At 41.4% G+C, this 14,817-nt stretch overlaps 2 protein-coding genes across 6 annotated transcripts in view; both read left to right on the top strand.

The window, feature by feature from the left end:
* The window catches only part of LOC109621532 (mucin-2), a 78,963-nt gene extending 75,928 nt beyond the window's left edge, over positions 1–3,035 (top strand). For all 5 annotated transcript variants that reach the window (XM_062843128.1, XM_062843124.1, XM_062843127.1 and 2 more), the window contains one exon: positions 1,733–3,035. In XM_062843128.1, coding sequence (XP_062699112.1) covers positions 1,733–2,274 — 542 coding nt within the window. In that variant the 3' untranslated portion in view covers positions 2,275–3,035. The remainder of the gene's footprint in view (positions 1–1,732) is intronic.
* An 11,192-nt stretch (positions 3,036–14,227) lies between these two features.
* The window catches only part of LOC115258105 (ras-related protein Rap1), a 112,546-nt gene continuing 111,956 nt past the window's right edge, over positions 14,228–14,817 (top strand). Inside the window, exon 1 of the mRNA XM_062858736.1 lies at positions 14,228–14,813. The gene's annotated coding sequence lies outside the window, so the exon portion shown is untranslated. The remainder of the gene's footprint in view (positions 14,814–14,817) is intronic.

The following is a 14,817-nucleotide window of genomic DNA, read 5'->3' as shown; positions in this document are numbered from 1 at the left end:
TGACTAATTCTGTTAGAGCAAAGCGTTATGCCTAACACAAACACTTCCTCTCTAGCAGATACCATGAATGTTGGGCGGTTGCCTATGTTAAGTTATACAAGATCTGTACTACTTAAGTATTCCAACAAACTGGAGTATCTTAAGTAAATGTCTGAGCTACTCCAGAAGATATGGTGAGCATTAAAATTAGCACTGCCAACAATTAGCGGAAGGTCTTTTGAAGTGCAGTATGTGATGGGGTGTTTGGTTCATCTATAAATATAAATATCTCTGTTAGTTAGTTTAGAGATGAGTGTAGCAACGATTGCGTTGTTGTCAAGCACACATGCTCGAGGCATGACACACAAGTTTGCCATTTCATTGAAAATAGTAAACACCGGGTTAAGGTTTTCTATATACAAATTCCTCTTACTAAAGTAGGGTTCTTGGACTAAAGCCATTTGGACATATGGGCTGTACATGCGTTCTCCATAAACTACCTACGGATGTTGAAGATGTTCACTTAACCATTTTTATTTTATTTTATTTTATTTTATTGATGCACAAGGGGGTCATAGGGCCAAGTCTCCAATGCAAGTCCGAGAACTTGCATTGTCCATAATACACCTTTGAATTTGGGAGTAGGCATAGCAACCTCTTTAGCTCTGCGGCTTTTAAGTTTTGCGTGGCCTTAAGGATTGGGAAAGGTGGGAAATCGATGTGGTGTATTGAGCTGTAAGAGAATGTGTTGTTAGTTAAATGGTCAACGTAATTTACCTTTGGGTCGCTTGTTTGGGGTAAGCGTTTTGAACATACATACTGGTTTTGCTGGGTTGCTCTTTCCTATTTTCGTTCGATCGTGTTGTTTTTTGTGGTAGGTAGTTGTGATTAAATTTTGGTTATGTTCTTGGAATGCTGCTTCGTCCTCATCGCCATCTCCATCGAAATACGATAAGCCTATGTCATTTGCTGCCTGCGGTTTCTAGCAAATCGTCTTCGTAGTCCAACTTTACCATCTCCTGCTACAATCGCTTCGTCGCTTTCTTAAATTCGGCTGTCATTACCAATGTCCTTCCGATTCCAACGAACATCCGTCCATATCTACCTCTTGTCTACCGCTGGATTTCCACGTGAAATAAGGTCTTTCTACTTTTCCTGGGATTTTGTAGATTAGTGCTTTATGCATGCTTCTGTTCCTGAGACTTCGGAGCACGTCTTAGACATGGCTGAGTACAAACAATGCTCATCTCCAGCGATATTTTTAACCAGCATCGCACCACCGTCGTACTGCATTACTTCCATTTTTCACTGCTATCCCTGCTATCACTCATGATACTCAGATACATGAAAATATAAAAGAAATGTTAGTAGCGCTTTTGGTGATACTTTCACGACGGCCATTCAGAATGGTTCAACGGATGCAGATGCGAAGATCATCCCTGCTGACTAGCAGCGTTCATGAAACTCAGTTGAAGATGAAACTTAAAATATACGAACACGAAGAGCAACACATAGACGAACGCGAATATTCTAAAAAAAAAAGAATGATCTTCCATCCGATCTTCAAGTGATCCTCACAAGCAGCATCTTTCGTTCAGGCACTTTTGAATGTCCGTATGCAACTTGTTCTCACATGAAATCTGCCTCGACCAAGTTGGCAGAACGCGCCCATACCCCTTTCTGAACCGAAGGGCAGGGAAGATGTTCACTTAACCATGTACTAAAACCATTTCTTTGTTTTCATACATTCCAGGCCGGTTCCACTGTACCGTATGTTCGATATGCAACCGCTGCGGAGCACGCAGTCCCGAGGGTCATCCGAACCCGTACCTAACGCCGCAGCAGCGGGAAAATCTGGCCATGGTTGCCAACTGGACCCACGAATATGCCACCAACGAGCTCACCCGGATACGGGAGCACGTCCTAACGCTGTGTGTACCCTGCGTCCGGCAGCGAAAGTTCCAGGAGGATGAACGGCAGCAGCGGTTACAACAGACGACGACGACGACAACCACGTCAACGACGGACGCCGACAAGGCTGCAGACAGGACGTCAGGCGAGAACAACAGCAGCAGCAGTACTAGTAGTGGTGACAACAAGAACATCCACATAAGAAGCAGTAACAGTGGTAGTAGTTCTAGTAATAGTAGTAATAGTAAAAGTAGTGTTAAAAATAGTGGCTCTGGTTCGTCGAAAAGCGGCACGAGGGAACCGACGGCGGCGAAAAATACCGGTGCACCCCCTCCGAAGCCACCGGCATCGTCGAAGTCCGCCGTTGCTTCGGTGAAAGGATGAAAGGGCGGCAGCAGCGCGCGTCTGCAATTAGGTAAGGATCAATAATTAAAGACTTTCTGTTTTTAAGTTCGGCTTGTGTGTGTTCCCATTTGCTGCGGTGCACACACAGTGGTCGTTTCGTCGTAGAGTTCAAAAATCGAATTAATTTGTACAAAAATCAAAGTTTACGTTAAGAGACAGAGAGAGAGAGAGTACATTGTGGTAAGAGGACAACAGGTTTTGTTACGTCGTTTGTCTAGGTTTATCCTCTTTAGGTAAAATAGTGTTTCGGACATTTAGTTTTGGCGTATTACTTCCGGTGGTGTGTCCTTCCAATGGAGAGTGCTTGCAACTCTAGAGGGCGTATCCGTTTCGTCTAGTTCCGTTTTCAGGAACTGAGTTGTGTGTAAAATGTTTGGTAGAAAATTGTTTGACCATGATATATTGATGTTTCAGTTGATTTGAGACCTTAAATTCAGCAATACAGCATGTACCGTTGCGTTGCGTTCGATTTGTGTAAGATGCCATCATTTTTAGAAAGACGTTTTTATGAAATGTCTTACCGTCATGACTTTCGAAGTGTTTAAGTTATCATTAACGTTGCAAAAAAGTGAGTCAAAAATATATTTAAATGTGCGAGTTGTGAAAATGTTGAGTGATTTTTGGTTCGGTACACCCGAATTGGATGGCATTCGAAAAAAAATATTTTAAAACGTAATTTGCATTGTCCATTTCATTTATTTTTCATATGCATGACGCAAATTCGCAATTTTAGTAGCTGTTACTTCAAAACGATGTATTATACTGCCCATGATCGCATATAAGTCCCATCTTTGCTGGGTTTCCTATTCATATGGGACAGTTATGCGATCATAGGCAGTATACTAACTCCCATGTCGAAAATCTTAAGAAGCCATTGCTTAATGTGCAAACTACGGAAAATGAATCTTTCGTTTTCCCATCTTAATCAAATTTTTATCCTCTTTAAACAAATTTGATCAAAATGCATGCCTGAGAAAGAATCCCTAGATGAGTTGCTGGAGGAATCCAAAGTTTAATTCGTGGAATAATACCTAAAAGAACTCCAGGATAAAACAGGATCAAATCTCAATTATACCATTCAAAGAGAAATCGCTAAAAGAATCTTTATTGTATGTATCATGAAAAAATTCAGGAAAGAAATTTTGTACGAATCTATGGGATCCATTGGGACCTCTAAGAAAGTGTTGAATACGTCGTTTGGCAAAATTTGTTCATATAATTTAAAGTTTAAGTCTTGAAGAAGTTTATAGACCTTACGGATGGCAGCAATGATGGACACTGCGTACAGTTTTTCATATATATGACATCACTGGAAATGAAGTTTTCAACCAGAAATGTATTTACAGAAGTGTTTTCCGTGGCGCAAGTATGATCGTTTATTGGTGAGCTTGTTCCTTTTTTAATGAACAATACAGGTCTCTATTGCACATTACACATCGTCATCTTGTTTATGTTGACATGTGTTATGTTTCAGTCAAAATGAAAACAAATGCTTTTCTTATTCCTCAAAAAAGAGTTAGTCCAGATCATGTAACTTTTCCACCTCCAAGCCAACAAAAACTGTTTCCCATGATAGTTATGGAGGTTCAGAGCTGATCTCGGTCTCCAGCAGCATCGTACGTCTGACTAGTTTTTCTTCTGTTCCTCGATTCCCGTAAGGGACGCTAAAATACGACCAACATTTGTGGAGGTCACAAAGGAAAAAATCAAACTTTGTTTCCCCTTTATTTTTTATGTCGAACAACTATTATGCCTAACGGCTATCATGCTAATTGATCATTATGCCAAATAGTCAGACGACCAACTTCATTCTTGATTTCATTAAGACATTTTACATGGAAATAATTAATATATCTGCAACCGTTTTGAATCAGCGGCATTCCAAAATTGTGGATTTCGCTTCATTTTCCCCGTTTTGTATCGAATTTCGCACCCGGAACCTCCCATAAGTTTTACGAGAAACAGAAACTGATGTATAGAACAAAAGTAGGCCATAAGTTTCCTGGGCGTTGTCCACGTGGGCATCGCCTGCTTTGTTTCGCGCTGTAACAAAGCTTGTAAAATATGTTTTGTTTAACATTAGGGCACTACTGATATCGAGAAAGTAATAACAATGGAAACAATCTCATCGAATCTACTTTTTTGTGGGTAAGCTGATAGTACTATAACTGCTGAACATTTAAGTAGAACTATGAATTCTGGATGTAGTTTTGTTACTGTATTCGGATGGAATTTAATTGACAAGGCCACACACAAATACACAATGTTTAGTTTAAGAGCTACTTCGAATGTCTACGTTATTTGCTTTCTGGACCGATTTCGGTTGCATGCAGAGCTCCAGTAGATCGCAGCGTATTTCATAGTTCTTAAAATCAATGGAAGAAAATGAGAGGGAATACTGTAAAAACAGAAACAACCGCTAAAGGAAGTACTATCTGTAAGAATAACTGTCAATATGACAGACAAAAAGCTAAACGTAAGAGTTAATCATAAGAGCCTTGTAAATAACACTAAACGTATAAAGCAGAATCAATAGTAGGCTATCAACAGAAATCACTAAGCAAGAGAATAATAAAACAACAAAAAAAAAAACCTTCTAACAAGTATTACAATTATTTGGTGAGAGGTAGACTTACTGCTTCTTCGGTTGGATTCAATGATTCAACGTACGACAACGGGAGAGCAATCATGGAATTATCCGAGAAGCAAATAGAAAACGATAGTCGTTAGAGAGTAGACCGGAATAATTCAATATCACATTTCGGATCACAGAACAAATAAACCAGCACTTCTGGTGGGATGGTTGGAAGAACTCTCATGCCAGACGCAGACATATGTGAATCATTCGATAGAAAAATGATGATCCAAGATTCAAACCACACCCACATAACCTACTTATAACGGACAGATTGAACTTCTCTGTAGGTTTTCGGTTTGTGCTTTTTCTCAATATTTTTTTTTTTTTGTAAAAGAATACTTTTTTTTTTGTTAATAATGCCAACTAAGTAATAGGTAAAAACCCGTAAAAGATGAAGAAAATCGACGTGGAAAAAAACAGATAGGACAGAGTGAAAAGCAAAACAAAAGGATAAAATTTACAGATGAATAATGAGCGTTAGCTTGTAATTTATTGAATTGAATATTCTTTTAACAAATAAATTTTTACAGAAAAAAATATACAATCAGTCGGTAGATACGGAAAGAAAGCCATTTTGCGTGTAAGACGAAAGCGGTAAACGCCCAGATCTACAGTTGTATGGGATATAGGTTTTACTAAAGAGTCCAACATTTCTGTTTTTAAAAAGTCATCTGGCACCCCTGCTGGATCTGCAAATCTCTCAACTTCATCGGGAGATCGGGAGTACCCGCATACCCTTCGATCTGCGACGAGAACTGTGATGCAGATTCGCTGGGTGTCCATCCATCCGAAAACAAAAACCGAGAAAACCCGAGAAAAATACGGGAAATTGTAAAAGGCACCGGGAAAAATCTTTAAGGTGTCTGTACTGCATTAGTAACAAGCAAGTCATGAATAGAATAATAGCAAGATTAACAGAGTTGCCGGTTGACATGCAGCCTCTCAGAAATTTTAGTAGTTTCTGTCCTGATACATAACCCAAAAAAAAAACATTTTTTCTGTAAAGTCAAGTTTTTTTTACTCGGGGGATACGTACCGCGTAAATGAAAACCGCGTTAATTAAAAAATCCGCGTAATACAGTAATCCGTAGATTCAAGAATCAATAAGAACAATAAAATAATCAAGGAGATGTTCTTCGAGGCTCAGGCGGCTCCCCTAAGTTTCAGGGGCGAGTTGGGGCAAGAGAGCAAACAATTTTTGTACCCATTTGGGCTCGATTAGATAACTTTACATGAAGTTAGAGCACTTCTAGTAAAACGGTTTATATTACAATGTTGCTCGATAAAGTTTCGCAGGATTGAGTGCACCGAATAAAATGAACTGTAAGTCCTTGGCCTGCCAAACAACTTTGCTGAAGAAACCAACTTTCTAAGTGATAGGAGTCCTGAGATACATGAGAGGCAAAAATTGCTTGCTCTCTAGCACTGCCTAGTGTTACGTCTGCTTGTTTCTGATATCACAGAAATCCCAGACAAATGGATATTACGCTGAACTAATTTACATACCATATATCTTAAGGCTCTGATAACTCGGAGAGTACACATTTTTTCTCTATGGGGCACGTTCGGTGTAGTACTAGATTTGTAGTAATGATCTGAATTTTTGTATGGTGAGAAGGTCAATTCTCCATTTCTGTAGTGAAATGGTGCAAAAAGCATGGGAATTATGATCCCTTGCCTAATTTGATGCTGTTTGAGCAAAACTTTGGGCAACAGTGTGTTGTGTAGGAAATAATAATCCGATAACTCTTCAGGTTTTAAGATACTTTTATTGAAAATCAACTTGTCAGGTCATTAATTATGTACATGGTTCTATATCGATGCTTATATCTAATACAGTTCAGATTGCTAATTTTGTATTCACACATTTACTATATCCGTATATCCTATATCGGATTGCGCACATTTGTATAGGTATATCACTGCATACAATATGTAAAGCTTAAAGTTCCCCTCAAAGCTCTCCATACAATATTGTATGCAAGATTGAAATCAGAATGTGCCTTCTATCTATTATGTAAGCTCCGCAGACATCGCCCGATATATCTGCGACGACGAACGACGAAGAATGGCAAATTGTTATTGAATACATTTCACAGCTTGGTGGTGATTGAACTAATCACGTATTGAAATGTTTTTCTCAACACAGTGTTGTTGTTTTCTCCGTTTCTTGCAACATAAACAACGATTCGATAAGCCGGCAATTGTGGAGCGATTGTTCATGGAGAGTAACACCGACGATCTATCCAGCGATGATCTAGTCGGAACCCTAAGCCGTGCTTGTGACGCCGCTATGCCAAGGCGACCCCTACCCAGAAATGGACGCAAACCGGTGTACTGGTGGTGTCCAGAAATCGCAGAACTCCGCGCATCCTGTTCAAGAGCTAGAAGGAGGATGCAAAGGGCTCGTACTGATGAGGATAGAATTGAACGAAGCGAGGCCTACAGGGCGACTAAACTGGCACTGAACAAAGAGATTAAGGCACGTAAGCGGGCGTGCTTCGAAAATCTCTGCCAGGCAGCCAACACGACCCCATGGGGTGATGCCTACAGAGTAGTCATGGCCAAAACGAAGGGCGCGTCAGCACCCCCAGAACGCTCCCCAGAGATGCTGCAAAAGATCGTGGAAACGCTGTTCCCGCGCCACGATACAAGACCATGGGCCCCCGTTCCCTATAGCCAAACCGGCCATAGCGAGGTAGCCCCGGTGACGAACGACGAACTCATTGCAATAGCGAAGTCGCTTAAGTTGAACAAGGCTCCGGGTCCGGATGGTATCCCGACATTAGCCATCAAGACGGCCATCGAGGCTAAGCCTGACATGTTCAGAATGGCTATGCAGATGTGCCTAGACAGAGGCGAATTTCCGGAGAGGTGGAAAAGGCAAAGATTGGTTCTACTGCCTAAACCCGGGAAGCCACCTGGCGACCCGTCGGCATACAGACCTATCTGTCTGCTGGACACCGCCGGAAAACTGTTGGAACGGATCATTCTGTCGAGGCTGATGGTCTATACCGAGAAACCCGATGACTCTGGTCTCTCGGATAACCAGTTCGGCTTCCGGAAGGGTCGATCGACGGTGGACGCTATTAGGGCTGTAACCAAAACGGCCAAGATAGCGCTCCAAAGAAGCGAACAGGAATCCGCTATTGCGCGGTCGTCACGCTGGACGTTATGAATGCGTTCAACAGCGTCAGCTGGGCCGCCATTGAGTGCGCAATACACCACCTAGGAATCCCGGTTAGCCTATGCCGGATACTGGAGAGCTACTTCCAGAATAGGGTGCTAATCTATGACACCGAGGAAGGCGAGAGGAGCTACAACATCACCGCAGGGGTCCATCCTGGGCCGGTACTATGGAACGTGGCGTATGATGGCGTATTGAGGCTCAAACTTCCACCGGGCGTAAAGCTGGTCGGCTTCGCCGATGATATTACCCTTGTGGTATACGGTGAGTCGACAGAGGAAGTGGAACTGACAGCAACTTATGCAATTGACATAGTGGAGGACTGGATGAGGTCGAGACATTTGGCACTCGCGCACCACAAAACGGAGGTGGTGGTGGTAAACAACCGCAAGTCTGAACATCAGGCAGTAGTCACCACAGGTGGATGCACGATCAACTCTAAGCGCTCACTGAAGCAATTGGGGGTTATGATCGACGATAAGCTGAAATTCGGAAGCCACGTAGAATATGCCTGCAAAAGGGCAAGCATGGCGATAATGGCATTGTCAAAGATAATGTCAAACAGCTCGGCAATAGTCTCGAGTAAGCGTAAGCTGCTCGCGGCAGTAGCGGTCTCCATACTACGGTATGGCGCTGCTGCATGGTCGAAGGCGCTAGTGGTTAACCGAAACGTGAAGCGACTTGAGAGTACCCACAGGCTGATGTGCCTTAGGGTGGTGAGTGCATACCCCACGGTCTCAAAGGACGCGGTATGTGTGCTAGCGGGCATGATGCCCATAGCTTTAGTGGTGGCAGAGGATGAAGAATGCTTCGAGCGACGCGGCATAAGAGGCGCGAGGCGTATCGCCAGAACCTCGTCTATGCTAAAGTGGCAGAGCGAATGGGATTCCTCCAGCAAGGGTAGATGGACACACAGGCTCATACCGAGCGTGTCCAAGTGGACGAGCAGGCCCCATGGCGAGGGGAATTTTCACTTGACTCAATTTCTGTCAGGCCATGGGTGCTTTAGGTGGTATCTGCACAGATTCGGACACGCAGGCTCCCCCGCATGTCCGGAGTGTGCAGACTGCGACGAGACCGCGGAGCATGTGCTCTTTGAATGTCCACGTTTCGTGGAGCAAAGGTCGAGTATGCAGGAGGTATGCGGTAGAGATATCACGCCTGACAACATTGTTGAAAGGATGTGTATGGGGGCGGACAAGTGGGACTCCGTTATTTCCACGGTTTCTCGAATCGTACTTGAACTACAGAGTAAATGGCGAGCCGAACAACAGCTAGTTGAGTTGGCCCCCCTTCCCCATCCAGGAGCTTGAGTTCAACGGGTAGTCTAAGTGCTAGCCAGGACCCGAGCCTCCAGGGGAGAGTGAACAACTTAAGGCGGTAGCTGGTGCAACGCTTACTATTAGAGTGTACTCATGTACGGTCCCCCCACCTTCTCGAAGTCATCCCTAACGGGCGTACCGCGAAGGTAAGGAAGAGAGAGAATGAGTTTTAGTGGGTCGATCCCCACATCACCCGAGGAACCACCTCTTGGGTATCTGTTGCAGATTTTCTCATTCTATAAAAAAAAACAACATAGGGTCTGGGACCATTTGGGCAGGAGCACCTATTTTGGGCACTTGCTGCTATAACTCAGCCAATTTTGAACCGATTGACTTGATTTTTGAGACACGATCAGATAGGCACACAATCTGGCCATGTTCAGGTGAAGGCAATTTACCTAGTGTGAGTTTAATCGATTTACTCAAATTTGGCTTATTGGGCCAAACTATGGGATTGCGTCAAAAGAACTCAATTTTGGGTAGTTTGGCGGTTCCGTGTAAGTACGATCGGAATCACCACACTTTGGATAACTATAGTCCTGTTCAACGACGTAGGTTGAACTTGCTCGAAGTTGCTGCATCCTACTCTTACCCATTTGTCAACAAACGGGAAAGAGCGGGATGGAGCAAGTTCGAGCAAGTTCAACCTACGTCGTTGAACAGGACTATAGTTATCCAAAGTGTGGTGATTCCGATCGTACTTACACGGAACCGCCAAACTACCCAAAATTGAGTTCTTTTGACGCAATCCCATAGTTTGGCCCAATAAGCCAAATTTGAGTAAATCGATTAAACTCACACTAGGTAAATTGCCTTCACCTCCAGCAAAAACATTTACTTAAGAGTAGGTTAATTCAACCCAAGACCCCCCCTCATTCAACCCAATTTTGAGTAAACCTGCATTTACCCAAAATTGGCTTATTGGGCTCAAGGACCCCCGTTGGGTAGATGCATCTCTGTTTGTTTTTGACAACATCGGTGAGGAAAAGAGGGAAAACAACCTAATTTTGGGTAAGTAGTTTATTCGATATACTCAGCTTTGAGTAAAATCGACCCAAAAATTAGGTAGTTTGATTTCTCCGTGTAGTAGGCCGATAGTTGAAGGGAGCAGCCTGACAGCGACTTCACTGGAGGACACACGTATTGGCTCCGATACGTATTTGTGCTCATTCTGCGAATGGAGTGACGTGAGGGAAGTCGGAGTCGTATATCGAGATGAGGAATCCACTCTCGAATGAAGTGACTCGCCGTGTAAATCAAATGGAGAGTCACCTCATTCGAGTCGAGATTTCTCACCTCGATATACGACTCCGACTTTTCTCACGTCACTCCATTCGCAGAATGAGCACAATTGTCATTTTCCTGTGTCCAATAAAATAATCATCCGATAATTGTTTAGTTCATAGTTCATTGCTTATTATTCAATGTACAATACCACAAATGGCGACGAGATGAACCTGCAGCGTTTTGGGAAATATTCAGTAAGTAGAATCTAACAACCTTGGACATTACTGGTGAAAAAAGTCTAGCCGAACAAGTTGTTGTTTAGGCAACAAACTTGCGGCTTCCAGTATTGAGCGACAAAAAAATCAAGTTCCTTCGCAAGGGACTGCCCCAGGAACGGATTCCATCCGTTGAGTTTGGCAAAAAACTATTCAAGTTCCTTCACAAGGTACTGCCTCAGGAACGGATTCTTTCTGTTGAGTTAGGCGATAGAACTTTCAAGTTTACTCAAAGGTAAACTGCCTCAGGAGCGGATTTTATCCGTTGAGTTAGGCGACAAATATTGAAGTTTACCTCAAAGGTGGACTGCCTCAGGAACGGATTTCATCCGTTGAGTTAGGCGATAAAACTTCAAAGTTTACTCAAAAGTAAACTGCCTCAGGAGCGGATTTTTTTCCGATGAGATAGGCGAAAAACTATTCTAGTTCATCTAAAAGGTGAACTGCATCAGGAACGGTTATTTTCCGTTGAGCCAGACTATAGATAGTAGAGTAAACATAGATCAGCGGACACTGCTGACTAAAATATTTCAAGTGTGTAAGTAGTAATTTTCAAAAGTGCGACGATTGAATATGACGTCATGCGCTCCATTCATGTTGTCCAAATCGTGACGTCATGCTCGTTTGGATACAGATTTTGACAGTTCGTTTGGATACAACGGATTCATCTCACGCGGATCTATGTTTACTCTACTATCTATAAGCCAGACGATCATGGATTGCATATTGATCATCAAACGCAAAGCTAAATTGCGCAGGTGGCGCTTTTCTAAATCAGTGAATTACGAACCCTAGACTGAATTACTAATGATACAAATGGAAGAAAAGTGAAATTAATATCCATTAAATGGAGAAAACAACAATATTGTTGCCCAAAGTTTTGCTCAAACAGCATCAAATTAGACAATGAATCATAATACCCACGCTTTTTGCACCACCCTGATAAAAAATATTATAAAAATACGATAAATTTTATTGTTACAACACCATTTTTTCGAAAAATATTCACCATTAAACGTATTGTAATTTACACGGCACACTCACCATCACCCCTATTGTTCTATACCATTCGGCGAATGGTAAATGGCACTTTTACAATAAAAAATGGTGGTCGTTATGTATCTTAACCATACAATTTTGAGAAAATTTTCATACACTTTTTCGCGAAAAACAATAGAATGTATTGTGTTTTTATGAGACATTTTTAGGGCAATTTTCAAAAGAAAACAATATATCTTAATGTTTTTTCATTGTTCTTACAATACAAATACAATTAATTGAATGGCGTCAAATGAATCGTTGTTACAATAAAAATACAATAATATTTGTTGTTTTTTGTAAGCAGTTTTCGCTTTTGAAAATCCATAGAATTTATATTTCCCGCTAACATTTATATCCAGCATATACGAGCACTACCGGCCGCCAGAATGATATGCACATTTTATGATAAGAATCAAACACTCTGATGTCTGTCTGGTAAATATCACAAGTCAGACCTCAGGTCGTATGATCCATACCATAAATTGTTCACAATTCATGTGGCCATTAGTATATGCTGAAGAAAAATGTTACCGAGAAATATGAATTCTTTGGTTTTTCAAAGGCGAAATCTGTTAACATAACAACAAATATTATTGCATGTTTATTTTAACATCGGTTCAATTGACCCCATTAAACAAATTGTATTTGTATTGTTATCAATGGTAGTTTCTATTTACTAGATTCCTTTAATTTATTGGAAAACATTAGAAAAATCATTGTTTATCTTTTTCTTGTCGTAATGCCCTCACTTGGCTAAAACCTGCTTTTCGGCTAGTTTTCTATAAGTACTTCCTCAGTTATTCATTGAGAGCTTCCTCTGCCAACACGGCTTGACGTCTGTCAGTCGTTGAAGTTTTAGCGAATAACATTCGATAACCGAAACATCTACTGTACTCAAATTTAAAACGAAAACTATAAAAAATATATCAAGTGATTTTGTATTTGATTATACAAACATGATCCAAGCAACAATAAAATGTATTGTTATTTATTTGTTACAAATTGTTTTTAAGTGTAATTGAGAAATAAGCTCTTTTTTAATAAAAAGTCAATGAGAACTTTGCAGGCACTTTTGCAACTATATAAAAACAACTTAAATTAATTTTTTCTGATAATAACTTTAAATTATTATAGAACTATTGAAAAACAATCGAATCAATTAGTCACTAATAAAGCTAATGTTCACTTATTGTACGAACTATATGGGCTTGATTTCTATTGTAGAAAGTAACAATATATCTACTATGTGCTTTATTGTGAACAATAAAACCAGTCATATGTTAATAATATTTACCATGTTATGAATGGTATTTTTTTATCCGGGCATTTCATTGCAGAAACGGAGAATAGGACAGATAGGTGAAGTACTAGATTTGTAGTAATGAGCTGAATTTTAGTATGGTGAGAAGCTCAATGACCTTCTCACCATACTAAAATTCAGCTCATTACTACAAATCTAGTACTACACCGAACGTGCCCTATAGGACAGATCGGTGAAGTACTAGATTTGTAGTAATGAGCTGAATTTTAGTATGGTGAGAAGGTGAATTCTCCGTTTCTGCAATAAAATAGTGCAAAAAGCGTGGGTATTATGATTTCTTGCCTAATTTGATGCTGTTTGAGCAAAACTTTGGGCAACAGTGTTGTTGTTTTCTCCATTTCTTGCAACATAAACAACATAGTGATCCAAAGTTTTGCTCAAACAGCAACAAATTAGGCAAGAAATCATAATACCCACGCTTTTTGCACCATTTCATTGCAGAAACGGAGAATTGACCTTCTCACCATACTAAAATTCAGCTCATTACTACAAATCCAGTACTACACCGAACGTGCCCCATTCTCCGTTTCTGCAATGAAACGGTGCAAACAGCGTGGGTATTATGATTCTCTGCTTAATTTGATGCTGTTTGAACAAACCTTTGGGTAACAGTGTTGATGAAGAGGCAAGACATGTAGAATACTCGTAGAATTTTTCGACATGTTTATATTTGGGCCAGTCTGGTGCCCCATTGGCCCAAGTTTCCATTTGAAGGGCCCTGGGTTGCACTCAAAAAATCGTCTTTATGAATGACCACCCCTAGTCGAAATATTTGGCGTTTGGAAAAGTTAACAGCTATCTGATTCAGCAAAGTCGAATGAGTGTGCATGTGTGCGTGTCATGCCCGTCTCCGCTGATGGCATGGTCAGTGAATCGTGAGAAATGCGAGCCCGAGTCGAGTCACTCCATCATCGCAGCGAAGAGCTAAAAACATCACTCGTCGTCGTGTTCGTCGTCGGTTGCTTCATCATTACATCCGCGGTCGTCGTACGTTCGTGAGTGTACGTAGTTTCGTGTCTCCGGAATCCAACGCACGTCGAGGTGCAGGAATATTTTTTCAGTTCCAACCGCCTCTGCTCGATTTCCATCAGTGCTTCGAATCACGGAGAAGAAAAAACGCGTTTTTCACGCAGTGGAGTTCAGTTTTGTGGCGATAAAAGTGCAGAAAAAGGATCGCATTTTTCTGTAGCACAATTTTTTTTTTTTGTGGTTGAACGAGTGTGCGTGTGGAACGGGAAAATATCGCTTTTTTGCTGCTGCCCCGATAACGAAGACGACGAGAGGAAAGTTTCCAGCTTGCTGTGCCCGCAGAGGAAGCATATCACTCTTGTGCAAGTGTTCTGTTTTAATTTCGAAGAATAAATAAGTTATGTGAGCTCATTCCTTTGGCTGGTGTGCTTTGATCTTTGTGCAGTAGGCCGTGTTCGAGATAAAGGAGTTTTCTACTTGGATTCGTACGTGGTTCGACGGAGTAGCCGCATTCGAAAGAAGGGGTTTTTGTTCTCATGTAA

Source organism: Aedes albopictus, chromosome 3 (assembly GCF_035046485.1).
Source record: "Aedes albopictus strain Foshan chromosome 3, AalbF5, whole genome shotgun sequence".
NCBI lineage: Eukaryota > Metazoa > Arthropoda > Insecta > Diptera > Culicidae > Aedes > Aedes albopictus.
This window is presented reverse-complemented; position numbering and strand designations above follow the sequence as displayed.